At 39.4% G+C, this 15,102-nt stretch overlaps 1 protein-coding gene and 1 long non-coding RNA gene across 12 annotated transcripts in view; one reads left to right on the top strand and one right to left on the bottom strand.

Annotated features, from left to right (window-relative positions):
* Cd226 (CD226 molecule) overlaps positions 1 to 5,082 on the bottom strand; it is a 107,872-nt gene extending 102,790 nt beyond the window's left edge. For 2 of the 11 annotated variants that reach the window (XM_063231478.1, XM_063231485.1), the window contains exons 1-3: positions 4,926 to 4,997; positions 4,592 to 4,650; positions 1,038 to 2,291 (exon numbers count right to left, since the gene is read on the bottom strand). Coding sequence is in view for 5 of the 11 variants with exons in the window: in XM_063231474.1 (XP_063087544.1) it covers positions 4,592 to 4,718 (127 nt within the window). In the remaining 6 variants the exon portion in view is untranslated. Of the gene's footprint in view, positions 1 to 1,037; positions 2,292 to 2,327; positions 2,424 to 3,469; positions 3,528 to 4,591; positions 4,728 to 4,925 lie in introns of those variants that run through there. The other 9 variants (XM_063231476.1, XM_063231488.1, XM_063231481.1 and 6 more) reach the window with 8 other exon arrangements.
* The window catches only part of LOC134471764 (uncharacterized), a 57,441-nt gene that overhangs the window by 3,144 nt on the left and 39,195 nt on the right, over positions 1 to 15,102 (top strand). The window contains exons 2-3 of the long non-coding RNA XR_010041370.1: positions 4,416 to 5,436; positions 5,548 to 5,624. This is a non-coding gene — a long non-coding RNA (uncharacterized LOC134471764). The remainder of the gene's footprint in view (positions 1 to 4,415; positions 5,437 to 5,547; positions 5,625 to 15,102) is intronic.

The following is a 15,102-nucleotide window of genomic DNA, read 5'->3' as shown; positions in this document are numbered from 1 at the left end:
GGTGATGTTACCCAAAGGTCCTCTTGATTTGGATGCTCTTTTTCCTCTCCCTTCCTGCTCATCTCAGATACTCCTGATAGGTGTTCTCCTTGGATCTCCAGGACTGGGTTAGGTAGTCCTCCTGTGAGGACCTTGGAAACCCAAATATATCTAAACACCTGTCACTTGTTTTTTTTTTTTTTTTTTAACGTTTATGCACTGCATTTCTTACAAAGTCTTCCAAGGCACAAGTAAAATTCTGTCCACTATCACATCCTTGGAGACTTGCTGGCACAGAGCAGGTGTATAGTAAATATTTGTTGAACAAGGAAGCAGTAACGTTTTTCACCACTCAGCTTTGCAGCATGCATTTTACTAGTTATAGTCTTCATTCCATCTTGCTTCAACTTTCAATTTCCTTAGTAAATAAGACAATACACACACACACACACACTCCTATGTCCAAATCCACATCAATTCTGGGGACAAACTCAAAGACAAACTTTCCTTCCTTGGGTTAAGTATTATTCAGAATGATTCAACAAGTTCTGTCATTGAGTGTGAAGACATGTGCAACTATTTAGAAGAAAACAAAAGACATTTTGGTAGCCACTGTAGATCTCCTGCTGTCTTGCTTTGAAATCTGTGTCACTTACATTGTATTCTTCTGATCTGTTTTTTTCTATTTTGTTTTACTCTCTTTAAAATAAAATCTAAAAAGCAAGTTCTGAATTGATTCACAAATGCTAGTTAAAATAGTCTATTCACATGACTCATAATGCATATATATAGAGATGTTTTAATAAAAGATATATGTAATATATCTATGGCGTCTAGGTATGAAAGATTTTTTCCTGCTACTTGATTCATATAACCCAGATTTGTACAGATCAGAAACTTTTCCCAAATCACTCCATTTTTGTAATCATTTCCTAATTATGCATCCACATTCCAACACACACACACACACACACACACACACACACACACAGTTCCTTCCCTTCTATACCATCATCATCACCCTCACTGTGGCCTCCATCCCGTCACTAAGTCATTACCTTTACTAAGGGGGATGAGTGGGGACAGTTTGTGTTTCTGTGCAGAGGTTCATCGATCCAATTGCCTTAACTTCTTTGTGGAGGATCTTGAAATTTTACAAAATGAAGAGTGTAACAATGAGCTGCTGTAGTTTATGAAGGAGCACTGGCCTCCTGGCAGCATGTATGCACACTTCTTAAAGCCAACAGGAAGTTACATAATCTTACTCAGCAACTAGGAGAATTGTTAAAGGGTCACACGATCAATACTGAACCATGAAACAACAGAAACCAACTGAGATAAGTCAAACTGCCCTGAGTGTCTAGAAAATAGCCCCTGCACATTTCCATGCGGGAGAATGGATGGAGGTGAGCACACAGCATCACTGGGGCAGAAGGAAGGCTTCCACCACACAGGAGGATAAACAAGCGTCCTTTTTCCAGCCTTAGGAAACTACTACTTGACATTACCATTTGTTGACAGAGCTAAGAAACAGCAAAAATCATATCACATTAACTAGCTTTGGTCTCTTTTTCTCTACATTTCTAGGGCTTCAACTCATTGTTCTAACGAAGGGTTAAGAAAGAGACTAAAGCATTTTGCCCTGTTATTCTTGTACAGATTGCATTGCAAAGTCATCCAAATTTTTCTTTATAGAAAACTTAGTCATGTAGTAGGAGAAAACCATCATAAGTGTGTGTTTAAATAAGCATTGTGCAGTACTTATTAAAATAATAGATCAAGACAACACCTAATAGAAAATAAAAAACAGGGCTGGGGATTTAGCTCAGCGACGTAAGTGCCTGCCTGGCAAGTGTGAGGTCGTGAGTTCAATCCCCGGTACCGCGAAAATAAAAACCACCGGGTGAAAATGACTAGAGAACTTCATAATGAAATAAAAGTAGCGGCTGATTGGCAGCATCTTAGCCTTCATATAAACTGTAATAACTCTAAAAATGGTGCAGCTAGATGTGAGGAGTCCTCCAATGACACAGCAGAAAGGAATCAGGGACACTGAGGAGGTGATCTTTCCAGAGTGCAGCCAAGCCCAGAAGTAGCTAGGACTGTACAAATATTGCAAGCAGTAGATGGCTGTGTTGAAGGACACACATGGAGGCGCTTATCTAAACACAGAGAACAACGGGACCCTAGAACAAATGCCCTAGGTTCTTCAATCAACAAGTGACCATTACGATTAACACAAGAAAAATCACTTAACTTAGTGAATGCTTTATTAGTGAACGCTCCTGTTGCCGGGACACAGTACTGTACATCTATAATTTAAAGAAGAAAATGCTGCATTTGCTCACAGTTTCAGTGGGTTTAGTGCATGGTCAGCTGGCTTCAAGGCAGGAACATCATGCTGAAAGGGCATGGTGAAGTGAAGTTGCTTAGTTCCAGGCAGCCTAATGGGGGAACAGTGCCAAAGAAGATGGAAAAAGCCAGACATAGACCCCCAAATTATGCTTCCATGACCTACCCAGACTCATCTAGAAGAGTGCTTGCAATCCCCTTTTGAGGTTCTATGTTAGTTACTTTTCTCTCGCTGAGACAAAATGCCTGCTGCCAAAATTGAAGAGGGAAAGGTTTATGTAGCTCATAGTTTGTAAAGGGTTTAATTTATAGTCAGCTGTCTCCAAACCAGGGTGACATGCACAGGGACAACAATTCAAGGTGGCAGAAGTCAGCAGAGGCAACAAGAGTAGAGAGGGACACATAAGCCTCTTTTCCTCTCTTATATTGGAAGCAGGCTACACTCCTGGGAGGGTAGAATTTGCACTATCGCTGTGTCCTCTTACACAGATACGATGAGACCTGGGCCCTTGTTAAGCAGCTTAGTTAAACTTCACAACCTCTCAGGTTGACAAAATGTACAGACCATTACAGGTTTCGAGCCAGTAAAGTTGGCACTCCCCGCTAACTACCACAAATACCAAAAGGGCACTTGATAGATTTCTTTCCTTAAAACTCACAGCAATTTTGGAATTTCTTTAGTGTGATTAAAATGACTGATCAAAAACTATCAGCAAACTAGGTGAGACACTAGAAAAAATTTATTAAATTCCTAGAAAAGACAAGAATGACCATGATCACTACCAACATTTAACTTATTCTAGAAGTTTTAACCAATTATAATAGGAAAAATTTTTTTAAATGGAGACTGGAAATGTAGCTCAGTGTAGAGCTCATGTCTAGCATGTGCAAGGCTGCAGGTTTAATTTCTAGTACCACACACACACATGCAAAGAGAATTGGGAATTACAAATCTTGAAAATTATCTAGTGATAACTTAGGAGATACATAGACAAAAAAAAGATACATTAATTGGTGGACAGCAATAACTGTATGACTCGATTGCTTTTCATGTCATATCCACAACTGAAGCAAAAATTACACATACTTGTGTATTATAAAGGCCATAAACATGTACGTGTGTGATAGCTTTACCTACCTAACAACTTAATGAGCCTCAGACATGCGTAGGAATCAGCAAAAGAAGTCTGTTAATTCTGTCAAAAGTAATAAAAGGGCCGGGGATTTAGCTCAGTGGTGTAAGCACTTGCCTGGCAAGCACAAAGTCATGAGTTCAAGATGCAGCACAAAAAAAAAAGTAATAAAACCATGTCTTGAATAAATAGAGTTGCACTCTATTTTTTTTCCTATGGCAAAACCCACTTTGGAAGTACAAGAAAATTTTATTTTTAAAACCTTGTAATCTTCTACAAGCAGGTCAGTGCTTCTCCCGAGGGTCTTGCTAACTATACTCCAGTGTATGGGCCAGGCACTGACAGCGGGAATCAGGGTACTTTTCCTCAGTTCCCCGTGATATTTGCATTTGTGAACATTCATGGAATGAAAGTACTCTAATTAATAAAAGTGCTGTTTAAATTTGTAAGAGTAGCAAGCTCATTTTTACAAAGTCAAGTGGGATATCCAGTGGGTGGTGTGTGTGTTTATCCAAGGGTAGGGAAAACATGATAGCTTTACTTACATAGCAATTTAAAATTCTAGCATGACATACTCACTAACAAAGCAAAAAGGCAGAGGAACTTGGAGGGCAATACATAAACATTATGAAATAAAAGTATTATATTTTCTAAATATAAAGTGCTTAAATGCTAATAAAACCTACAAATGCCTCAAAAAAGTTGGAAACTGGTTTTAAACATTCACAAAAGAAAGATTATGGATGGAAAAATAAAAAAGATATTTACTCCCAGCAGATATAATCAATTCAAATTAAAGCAATGACTTGCTAACGTTTGGTGATCAAATTTGCAAATATATAAACATAATTTATGACAGTGACTCTTTTTAAGAGGAGCAGGTAGAAATATAGATTGCCAAATGCTATTAGTAGAAGTACAAATTGATCTAAATGTTCTGTGTGTTTACAGGTTTATGCAACATACATGAAACTTCTCCTCAACTCCAGCAAGACCACATCAAGATATTTGTCCTTAAAACAGAGTAAATTTCATAAATGAAATTCAGCAAAGAAATATATCTAAAAATCTAGAACGTGCATTATAGTATATGTTCATTGATTAGAGTTAAAAACTACTGTACTGACCTTTAGTGGACCAGTTGAATTCAGCATGATAAATCCACATGATGTGATGCTTCAATGCTCTGAAATAATATTTAAATATGTAACACATTTGCAAGACGCTGAGTGAAGAACTTTCTGCAGCACTCATCACCCCCAGACAGTGAAGGAACCACTGTGAAAAGGTCTACCCCACCCTGGAACCCACTCTACTCATCTCTGGGTTTTAGCCTGCACCCTTCACCACACCCTGCACCCTTCACCACACCGCTGTGGGGACATTGTCTTTTACTTCTTCCTCTGCTTTTAGTATCTGCTCTCTTAAGGGTCTCAAGGTTTTAAAGAAATAAATACTTACACATTCTGTTTGGAGAACCCCCGATTTTGAGTATCAGACTAAATAAATGCTAATTTCTTCTTTGGGAATGTTTTTCAAAGGATATCAAGAAACCGTAGCCAGCACAAATATAGAACAGAAAAGGACTTGCAGATATCTACTATCTCCTTCCCCCAGTTCCAGCCCCCGGACACAGCTCATTATATTTCCCTCTGTTCTCTTCAGTCCTTTGTGTGGTCACTCTTTGGTCCCTCTGTACTCCTCATTGTGGCCACTTAGTGAAATCAGCCACTGTCATGACTCAGGTTCAGGTCAGGGTCTGTGTTCCATTGGCTGTTGGACCTCCAGCCCTCACCCCAGAAAGAGAAGCTGAAATCCCACCTCCTCTGCCCGCCTCAGGAAGGCAGCTCCTCCTCCTGCTGCCTTGGCCAAGTTGCAGTCCACCCTTGGTAGGACCAGTGAAGACCTTTGCATGTCATTGGTTTTGCAGATCTCAGAATCAAAGCCAAGGTCTTCTATATGTGCATGTTTGGTAAGTATTCTATCACTAAACTTCATCCCCAGCTCTTTTTCATTTTATTTGGAGAGAGGGTATTGGTAAATTTCCCAGACTGGCTTCAAATTTGTGATCTCCTTACCTCAGTTTCTGGACTTGCTTGATTCAAGAATGAACCGTCACACCTGGCCACAGAACACTTCAACACTACACGTTCTGCAAAGGTAATTTTCCCTCCCAGTAGTGCTCATCTCAGATTATTAAAAGATAATTTTATTTTCTAATATGGCAGAAAATCTACTAGGTTTCTCTTTCCCCTGAGAATTTCTGAAATTTTGTCATTTTCCTGCTCTTCTGGAGCTTTGCATGTATTTTCATCTGCAGTTGTGTAGTTCAGTACATAGCTGAGCTATTCATTTAACACGTACACCACAGCCCTTGTTCCCACAACCCAGGCCCCTGAGGGAAGGAAGTGATTCAGGCACCACAATTCCTTCCCTCCATGAAGTGGAACATGAAATCAAGTACAGATGCTCTCTATGTAGCTGTGGTCATGGATCTCTGGCTTCCCAGGACAGTTCCAATATATGTTGTTGAACTGGTATATTAATCAGCCTCCCACTTTATTCTCAAATGTGTCTCTAATTGAATGATACATGTTAAGGGCAGCTAAGAGCCAACTACAGGAATGTGAATTCTCATCACCCAGTAAACCTTTCAGTCTTGAGAAAACCAAGGTCATCCTTGCTATAGGAGGGAGTAAGATCACTTGGGTCCTGTGCATCTTTCCTTTGGTCAGCTCTTCTGTGCCTGTGATCTCTCTTACATAGCCTTAGTCAAGAGCACCTTGATTTATCAGAAAGCTGCCAATGATGCTGACTGCTAAGGAAACAGGACCACAGCCCCTGTCTGCCTTTGCCTGGCATGTATGCACTCACTGAAAGGTTGCTGGCTGTTTTGATCAGCTTTCTATCACTGTAACCAAATACCTGGGAAAACAACTGAAAGGAGGAAAGGTTTGGTTCATGGTTTGGGAGGTTCAGTCCAGATCAACTGGCTCCATTACTCCATGGCCTATAATGAGGCAAAATAATCATGATAAAAAGGGCATTATGAAGGAAATCACTTTATGGCACCCAGGAAGCAGAGAGGAGAGAGTAAGTGAGCAGAGGTCAAAACTCTGGTACAGTATAGTCCTCAAGGGGACGCCTCCATACAGCCTTCCTTCAAACAGGCCCTTCCTCCTGTTTCCATTACTGCCCAATAATGCCATCAAATTAAGATTTCATTGGTAGATTAATCCATTGATGAAGTCAGAGCTCTCTTAATCCAATCTTCATATCCCATCTCTGAATATGGTGCATTGAGGTTCAAGCCTCAAAACATAAGTTTTTGAAGGATACTTTATATCTCAACCATAGCACTTACTTTGCCTTTAAAGACCATGAGACCCTGTAAGCTAGCTGGTTCAGACAGCAAACAGCCATTGTAGAGCCTAACATTCAGGCAGTGGGTACCTATTCACCTTTAAAGAGATCCACCGGGGACAAGTAAGCTATGCTTATTCTGAAAAATAAATCCAGCCCTATGTCATGGTTTATGTCTGTGTCCCCCAGGCCTCATGAGTTTGAATTGTGCATTTGTTATTCGTTCATTGTATAGTGCTTGGATTGATGGTGTTAGTGCTACACCCACTTAGGGGTGGAGCCAGGATGTGATGTAATGGCAGGAGGAAGCTCTCTTGATCTTTGCTAGTTCCTGTTTGCTGTTGGTGGTCGCCATGAAAGGTGGCCCAGCCATGCCTGCCTGCCTGGGAGCCAACTGAGTGTGGACTGAAACCTCCAAAAACTGTAAGAAATAAACCTTTCCTTTCCCAACTTGGCCATCAGGTATTTTGTCTCAGTGACGAGCATAAGGTAACTAAGACAGAAATTGGTACCGAGGAGTGGGGTCATTTGCTGTGACTATACCAGGCCATGTTTTTCAAGAGTCTTTGGAAATGGCTTGTGGGCAGAGCTTGGAAAGATTTGGACATGTTGCCTGGATGCATAGAGCTGGAGCAGCTAGGCTGTTCTGTAGAGGAGATTCTGGTCAGAGCTCAGGAGACCAGAAGGCTGATAGAAAGCCTCATGGTAAGGACCAGGATTGAGAGGTTTCTGCTGGGATGAAGAACTGCATTGGTCATTGGACTCCACATGATGTGTGTTATGGCTTGGCAGAAAGTTTGTCTGCATTTTGCTCCTGCCCAGAGACTTTGCCTGAGACTGAGACAAAGGTCAATGGACTGATTGATCTTGAAAAAGAAATTAAAAAGCAATCTAAACTTGAGGCTGTGGTGTGGCTATTGTTGGGGGCTTTCAGCCAGCTTTATGTTTCAAATCAGGAGCAAAGAGCCCAGCAGGATAATGTACAATGCTGTGCGTTTGGCCAGAAGGAAAATTCCAGGAAGGCTGTGGATTGTAAAGACAGAGTTGAGATTTTGATTATGAGGAGAAACAGAGAGATAAGAAAGATGGCCCCGGGGCATCCCAGGAAGCAGGTCCCCACCCTGTGCAGCCTCACAGCAAAGATGAAAAAATTTGCTCAGAGGGAAAAGCTGCAGAGCTCCATGTTCCAGAATGGCAACAGTGGCCACATGAAGTTCCAGAATGGCAGCAACATAGAGAAGCTTTTTCTCACAATCAGGTAAACAGAGCCCTGCGATCCAGGCAACTGACCCCTACAGCCAAGAGAGAGAAAAGCTTGGCTTCTGCTTCAGCTAGCAGCAAATCTTGGCAGCATCCACAAGGTGCTGATATTAGGTACAAGGAAAATGCACAAATTCTGAGGGTAAGATGGCTTCCACCTTGATTGCAAAGGGCCTGGCTGGCCAAGCAGTGTGCCCCTGAGAGGGCAATTTGTGAAGATGTAAGTGTGAAGCCGAAGGTGCAGTGGAGACCCCAGAAGTTTGGAAGCCAGAAATGTGGATGATCCAAGGGAAGCTGCAAAAAGCGAGCAGAGAAGATTTAAGAGAAAAGCTGCGGGAGTTGAAATTGCCAGAGGTGCCCTGAGGGTGGAATCACCCAAACCTTTTGGAGCTTGCAACCAGATTGCTTCAGATGCTGAGTGTGAACCTCTAGGACTTAATGTTTGCCCTGCTGGATGTTGGAATTGCTTTGTTTCCAATACTTTATATTCCCCTGTTTGTAACTTTTGGAATGGTAATGTTTATCTTGTGCCTTTGCATTTCAGAAATGTTTAACCTTGTTTCATTTGTACAGGGGCTTACAATTAAGAGTTTGGAGGAGACTTTGGACTTGGACTTTTCAGCAATGCTGAAGATGTTAGGACTTTGGCAACTCTTGGAGGTGGACTAAATGTCTTTTGTATAAAGATTGTACATGAGTCCTGGGGACCAGGGGTGGAATGTCATGGTTTATGTCTGTGTCCCCCAGGCCTCATGAGTTTGAATTGTGCATTTGTTATTCGTTCATTGTATAATGCTTGGATTGATGGTGTCAGTGCTCCACCCACATAGGGGTGGAGCCAGGATGTGATGTAATGGCAGGAGGAAGCTCTCTTGATCTTTGCTAGTTCCTGTTTGCTGTTGGCGGTTGCCATGGAAGGTGGCCCAGCCATGCCCGCCTGCCTGGGAGCCAACTGAGTGTGGACTGAAACCTCCAAAAACTGTAAGAAATAAACCTTTCCTTTCCCAACTTGGCCATCAGGTATTTTGTCTCAGCGATGAGCATAAGGTAACTAAGACAAGTACTATGCAATAGACTGAGAAGAGATCAATGATTTTTATAAAACAAATAGATCATCCAATATATAAATTAAAATTTTAAATTATTTCTAATATCACGCCATGTTCTATGAAAAATTGTGCCATTTATCCTATTTTTATGTCTTCTTGGGACCAAATCACTATTTAGGACACAGAATGTTTAGTGCTCACACCAGGACAATTCTAAGAAAACCCAGGGTGTTGGTCACCATAGCCATGTCACAATGCTAAAGCAGTGTCAGCATATAGCAAGTGGTCAATAAACAATTATTGACCTAACTATAGTCTTAACTTTAATTTTTCAGATTTACTCTTAGAATTAAAGTGCATTGGGTGCCAAAGTACATAATAAGACTTTGACAAATACTACTGTGGACTCAACAATGAAGTTTAAGGTCTTTTCCTGCTAGACTCTGACTTCATCCTAGGAAGAGACAGGAGGTTAGGGTTGACCAGATGTACCAGCTTGTTTCTTGGCCAAGCAGCACCACTTTCTCATAAGGTCTCCCTTGTACTTCAAGGTTGAAATGCTAGATTCTGCATGTATCAGAATCCCAGTAGCAAGATTCCAAATTAAATTCTGACAACAAAAGATATTTATTTACATGATAGATGTAGATCAAAAGGATCTAGGTTCCTTCAAACACATATTTCACAATTTAAATTGGATAAATTCTTGATTCTTCTTAATCTTCATCTGTGGTAGGCAAATGTGATGGCTTTTCAAGTAGAAGGCTTGAAGCAGCCTGCCACCAGGATCTAGAGAGAGCTGGAGATAACTGTGGATGGGCTGAGGAGCAGTTCTAACTCCTTAAAATGTCAGTGTCAACTTGAACTCAGACATCTTGTGTTAGTTAACTACTCTGTGACTGGAAAAAATACTTGGTAGCCACAACTCAAGCGAGGAGAGTTTTATTTTGGCTCATGGTTTCAGAGAGGTCGGTCCATGGCCACTGGTTCCAAGCCATCATGGTGAAAGTCATGATGGATAAAATTGTTCACTTCAAAGCTGCTGGGCAGCAAAGCACAGAAATCTACAATGAAGAAGCCAAGGACTAGACATAGTCCCCGAGGTCACACTTCTGTAATCCACCCAGATACACACAGGACTATGGGTCACTAATCTCTCAAGTCAATCAAATTGACAATCAGTATTAACCAGCACACCACTCAAGTTGATATCTTTAAAGATTCACATTTGCAATTACCTATTCCTTTGACTTAAATCTATTCTGTTTAAATATCTACATTTATTTCCATTTTTCTGACTGATTCCTAATTAACCTCAGAGCTAACAAATTTTGATCACTACAGCTAGTGAAAGAAATGTTATCCTGGCTGGTGAAAAGCGAGCCAGAGTGTGTATGGACACCCCCAGGGGCCCCAGCACCCAGCTTCTTTCTCCATCCCCCTCAAGGCTGGCAGCAGTTCTGGGGCAGCATCTTCAGGAAAACATCTACTTGCCTGTTGCATTTACCAAGGAGGGAAATCTTTTACAGCAGGTTCCCTAATGCATCACTGAAGCTTATTCATTTATTGATTGTATTTGTTAAATTACAAGCTATCCTCATAGCTCAGTATTTGAAATCTAGCTTATTATTTCTCACAGCTGTGTGATTTAGCTATCTAGCTCCTCTGGTCTCTGGTTTCTCTCTCCTCTGTCCCATTCTCATCTCTCTCTCTCTCTCTCTCTCTCTCTCTCTCTCTCTCTCTCTCTCTCTCTCTCCTCTCTCTCTCTCTCTCCCTCTCTCTCTCTCCTCTTCTCTTTCCTTCTTGTCCTTCTGTCTGAGCATTATTTTTGTATTTATAGCTGTTATATTTGTTCTTTAAATGCTATTATTGCAAACTACCAAAAATATAGTGGTTCAAAAACAGGTCAGAAGTGCAGAATGGTTCTCACCGAGCTGCAGTTCTGATTTCAGTAGGCTCCAGGCCCGGACCTGTCTTCTTGACTTGGCCAGCTTCCAAGCAGCTTATTCCCTGGGCTTCTTGGCTCTTCCTCTGTCTTCAAGGATCAGCAAGCAAAATGGCATTTTTATGACATTCTTTCTTTTCCCCATGTCCTTCTCCTCTTCTGCACTGCTGCCTGTTCCTCTGTTAAGTACTCTTATGATTGCAATGGGCCCATTCAGATAATTCAGGATGATTTCTCCATCTCAAGATCTTTCATCTTAACCATGTGTACAAAGTCCCTTTTTATTTTGTGGAAAACATGGTAAAGCAAAATTTCATAATGGAATAATAGGAGAATAAAAAGTTAATAATTACATGCTGTTATCTTAAAAGTAGTTGCTCAGGGCATAATAATTTCTCCAAATGACATTAGCACAAACCTTCCTTTTTAATGAACTAAGAGATGCTAATAGTATAACTGACTTGCATTTTTTCTTCTCTTCCCTACTAACCTTTCCCCCTTCACCCATCCTGGTTCTTTTTACCTTTTGAATAATTTATTTGCATTTCACAGTGTATATTGTACATTTTAGACCTTATTGACTGTTTCAGTTTCTTATAACAGGTTTACACATCTGAATCTTATTTATTTCACTTATGAATGTGGTTTCAAATTGTACCCATTTACCTATAAAACTCTCAAATTTATGCATCTTTATGGCTGAGTAGTACTTCATTGCATAAAATACCACATCTTTTTATCTGTTCCTTGGTGATGGACATTTGGATTGTTTCCAAGAGTTAGCTATTATAAATTGTGCTGCTATAAACATAGATGCACAGATAGTACTATAGTGTGCTGTTTTTAATTATTCTGGGAAGATGGCCAGAAGGGGAATAGCTAGATGGAATGAGACTTCTCATCCTAGCTTTTTGCAAAATATCCACACTGATTTCCATAGTGGTTGCACCAGTCTACACTCCTAGCAAGAGTGGAAAGTCCCTTTTGCTATGAAAACTATCATATTCACAGGTTCCAGAGATTAAGATAAGGGTATCTTTGATGGATCATTATACTGCCTGTCCTACCAACCAAATACAATTAATTTTCTACCTTTTCCTCTGAAAGCATGAATTTTGTCTTATTTATATCCCTTGTGCTTGGCAAAGAAACAAGCAGAATCATCTGAGAAAAACTGATGGATTTATAGTGTTTGACATTATGGTTTGGTATTCCAAGATTTCCTAAAGAAGTTGATTTGAAGAAAAAAATCATAAAGATCAGAGATCAAGAAAAAAACTAATTCTAATCTTAGTCAAGCCATATGTGTGTGTGTATGTGTGTGTGTGTGTGTATGTGTGTGTGTGTGTGTATATATATATATATATATATATATATATATATATAATACCAATTCATATATATATATGAAAATACCAATTCCTCAAAACATTTCTTGTTCAAATTTTATAGACTTACTTGTTTGTAAAAATACTATTCTGGATTCCTATCAGTCATAAAAGGTTAGAAACTAAGTGAATAAATTAGTGAATTATATTGTAACACAAAATAGAGCCCATGCTTATGTATGCAGAGTGTGATATATCTTATACATCTGGCTTATTTTAAGTAATTGTTTACCAAGTTTCTCTTTTACTTGAATCTTCTCTACTATTGTAATCATGTTATTTTTTATCTCTTTAATTTATGCATATTGATATCTCTAGGGACTTTTTCAATTCTTTTTGCGTTGTTTGTCTTCTTCATTCAGAGCACCAGCATGCCTTTCATTTCCCAATTCCCTCTCAGAGGAGCTATTTAATAACTTTAGCACTCTAAGCAAGAAGTTGAAATGTCCTCAAAAAGTTGCATCACAAGCAAAATTTTCCCTGTGGTCCAACTGTGTAATCAGGTCACTCCTTTAGTGATGTTGATCCAGTCCATCTTTTGCATAAGCAGAATAAAATTCTTTGTTTGCTTTGTTCTTTTTTATTTCTTTGTTCTTAGTAAATCCAAAAGATTAGAAGACTAGAATGCCAAAGTCCTCTGGCTTACACACTGAAGTATATCCAGGAAACACTTCATATACGGAAACTACAAACCTGACTTTCTTAGGAATCCAAGGCTCAAATTTTGTATCATCTTTGAGTGATCCTTTTCAAGGCCTCATATACAACCACCAAACCCTGAAGGGTGTCCATAAAATACTTTTAAGAGCAACCTCTTCCTTCGCATTTCTACTCACCATACTGGTTCTCAAAGCATTCTCTGTGGGACCAGAGAATTACCTTCTCCAACTCATCATACAACAGTCCTAATGTCTACTTTCTGAGTAGAAATAATATAAATTCTTCGCTAATAGTCACACTTGATACTCCAACTATCATCATCCAGGTAATGGCTATTGGGTGATTATTGTGTGCCCAACACTTTCCTGATGCTTTTGCCTCATTGGTGCAGTCCTATTATTTTACTTTTAATTAAGCTATTGCTACAATTGAAATATACATAATGATCACATTCATCGTAGTGAATTTGTGCCTATATATGATATATCTTAGTTCCTCTTCTTTCCCCCAGTCCCCTCCCCTTTTTTCAATCCCTCTTCTCCTTATTTACAAAGTTTTGTTTCCCTTTTATCTTTTTTTTCCTTTCCATCCCTCCCCCTAAATTCTCGTTTCCTTAGAAAACTTACTTCCTATGTCACAATATCTGTTATACATTTTGATTTTTATTTAGACTTTCTATTTCACCAGAGAAACAATTTAATATTTACATGTGTCCCACTTATTTATCTAACAGTATGGTCTCAAAGTCCACCCATTTAGCCTTAAATATCTCAAGTCTGTTGTTTTAAAAAACTCTTAGAGAGTAGAATATGTTATTGCTCTCATGTAATTTACCCAATGTCCTCAGTAACTTATAGTTAGTAAAGTTAAGATCTATACCCAAATACTCACCTTATATTACTTAATACAGCTTAGCACATGCAGAATTGTATTTGTACAAATTAGTACAAGTAAAATGAAAAATCTCAAAAAGATGGGAAGTTGCATTCATTTTAAAATTCTGGTTGTGATGTTGACCTATAGTCTAAAAGCATTACCATTGAGGAAGCAGGGTTAAGGGTGTGTGGAACTGCTCTGCTTTACTTCTTAGAGTACCTGTGAAAGTACGCTTATGTCAAAAATATTTCAATTATAGAAAAAGAGTAAAGACAGCAACATACATTTTATGTCCTGGTTCTTGTTCCTTTTGAGCAATTTCTTTCCATTTGACAATGTCTATTGTATATTTTAGACCTTATTTAAAATTCTTTCAGTTTCTCATACCAGGGAGACAAACGATATTTACACATCTGTCTAAGTGGCCCCCCAAGCCTCATGCAGTTGTGGACGTGACTGAATCTAGCATTTATGATTGGCTCATTGTCTAGCATTGGGACTGGCAGTGTGAATGCTGCACCCACCCAGGGATGGAGCCAGCATACAATATAAGGGAAAGAAGAAGGCTTTTTTTTTTTTTTTTTTGCTCTTTTGCCCTTTCTGCTCTTGCTGTGTGGCCGTTATGAATGATTGCCATTAAGCCACACTACCCTGCCTTGGAGACAGCTGAATATGGACTGAAACCTCCAAATCTGTAAGATAAATGAACCTTTCCTTCCCTAATGTTGGGATCAGGTATTTTGTTTCAGCAATGAGAGAAAAGTAACCAAGACAACATCTGAGTCTGATTTATTTCATTTATGAGTACGCTCTTGAGTTGCATCAATTTACCTATGAAAGTCTCAAGTATATTCCATTGCAAAAAAATACATCTTTTTTATCTATTCCTTGGTTGATGAGCATTTCAGTTATTTCCAAGATTTAGCTATTATAACTTATGCAGCTACAAACAGAGGTGCACATATATTGTTACGGTACAATGTTTTTAATTCTTCCAGGAAGATTCCCAGAAGAGGAATAGCTGAGTCAAATGGGAACTTTAATCCTTGCTTTTTGTCGAATCTCCATACTTATTTCCATAGTTGTAGCACCAGTCT

Source organism: Cavia porcellus, unplaced genomic scaffold (genome assembly GCF_034190915.1).
Source record: "Cavia porcellus strain 051 isolate PalLab524CR breed Dunkin Hartley unplaced genomic scaffold, mCavPor4.1 scaffold_20, whole genome shotgun sequence".
NCBI classification, from domain to species: domain Eukaryota; kingdom Metazoa; phylum Chordata; class Mammalia; order Rodentia; family Caviidae; genus Cavia; species Cavia porcellus.
Note: the sequence above shows the minus strand (reverse complement) of the source record. Positions and strands in the feature narration are given on the sequence as shown.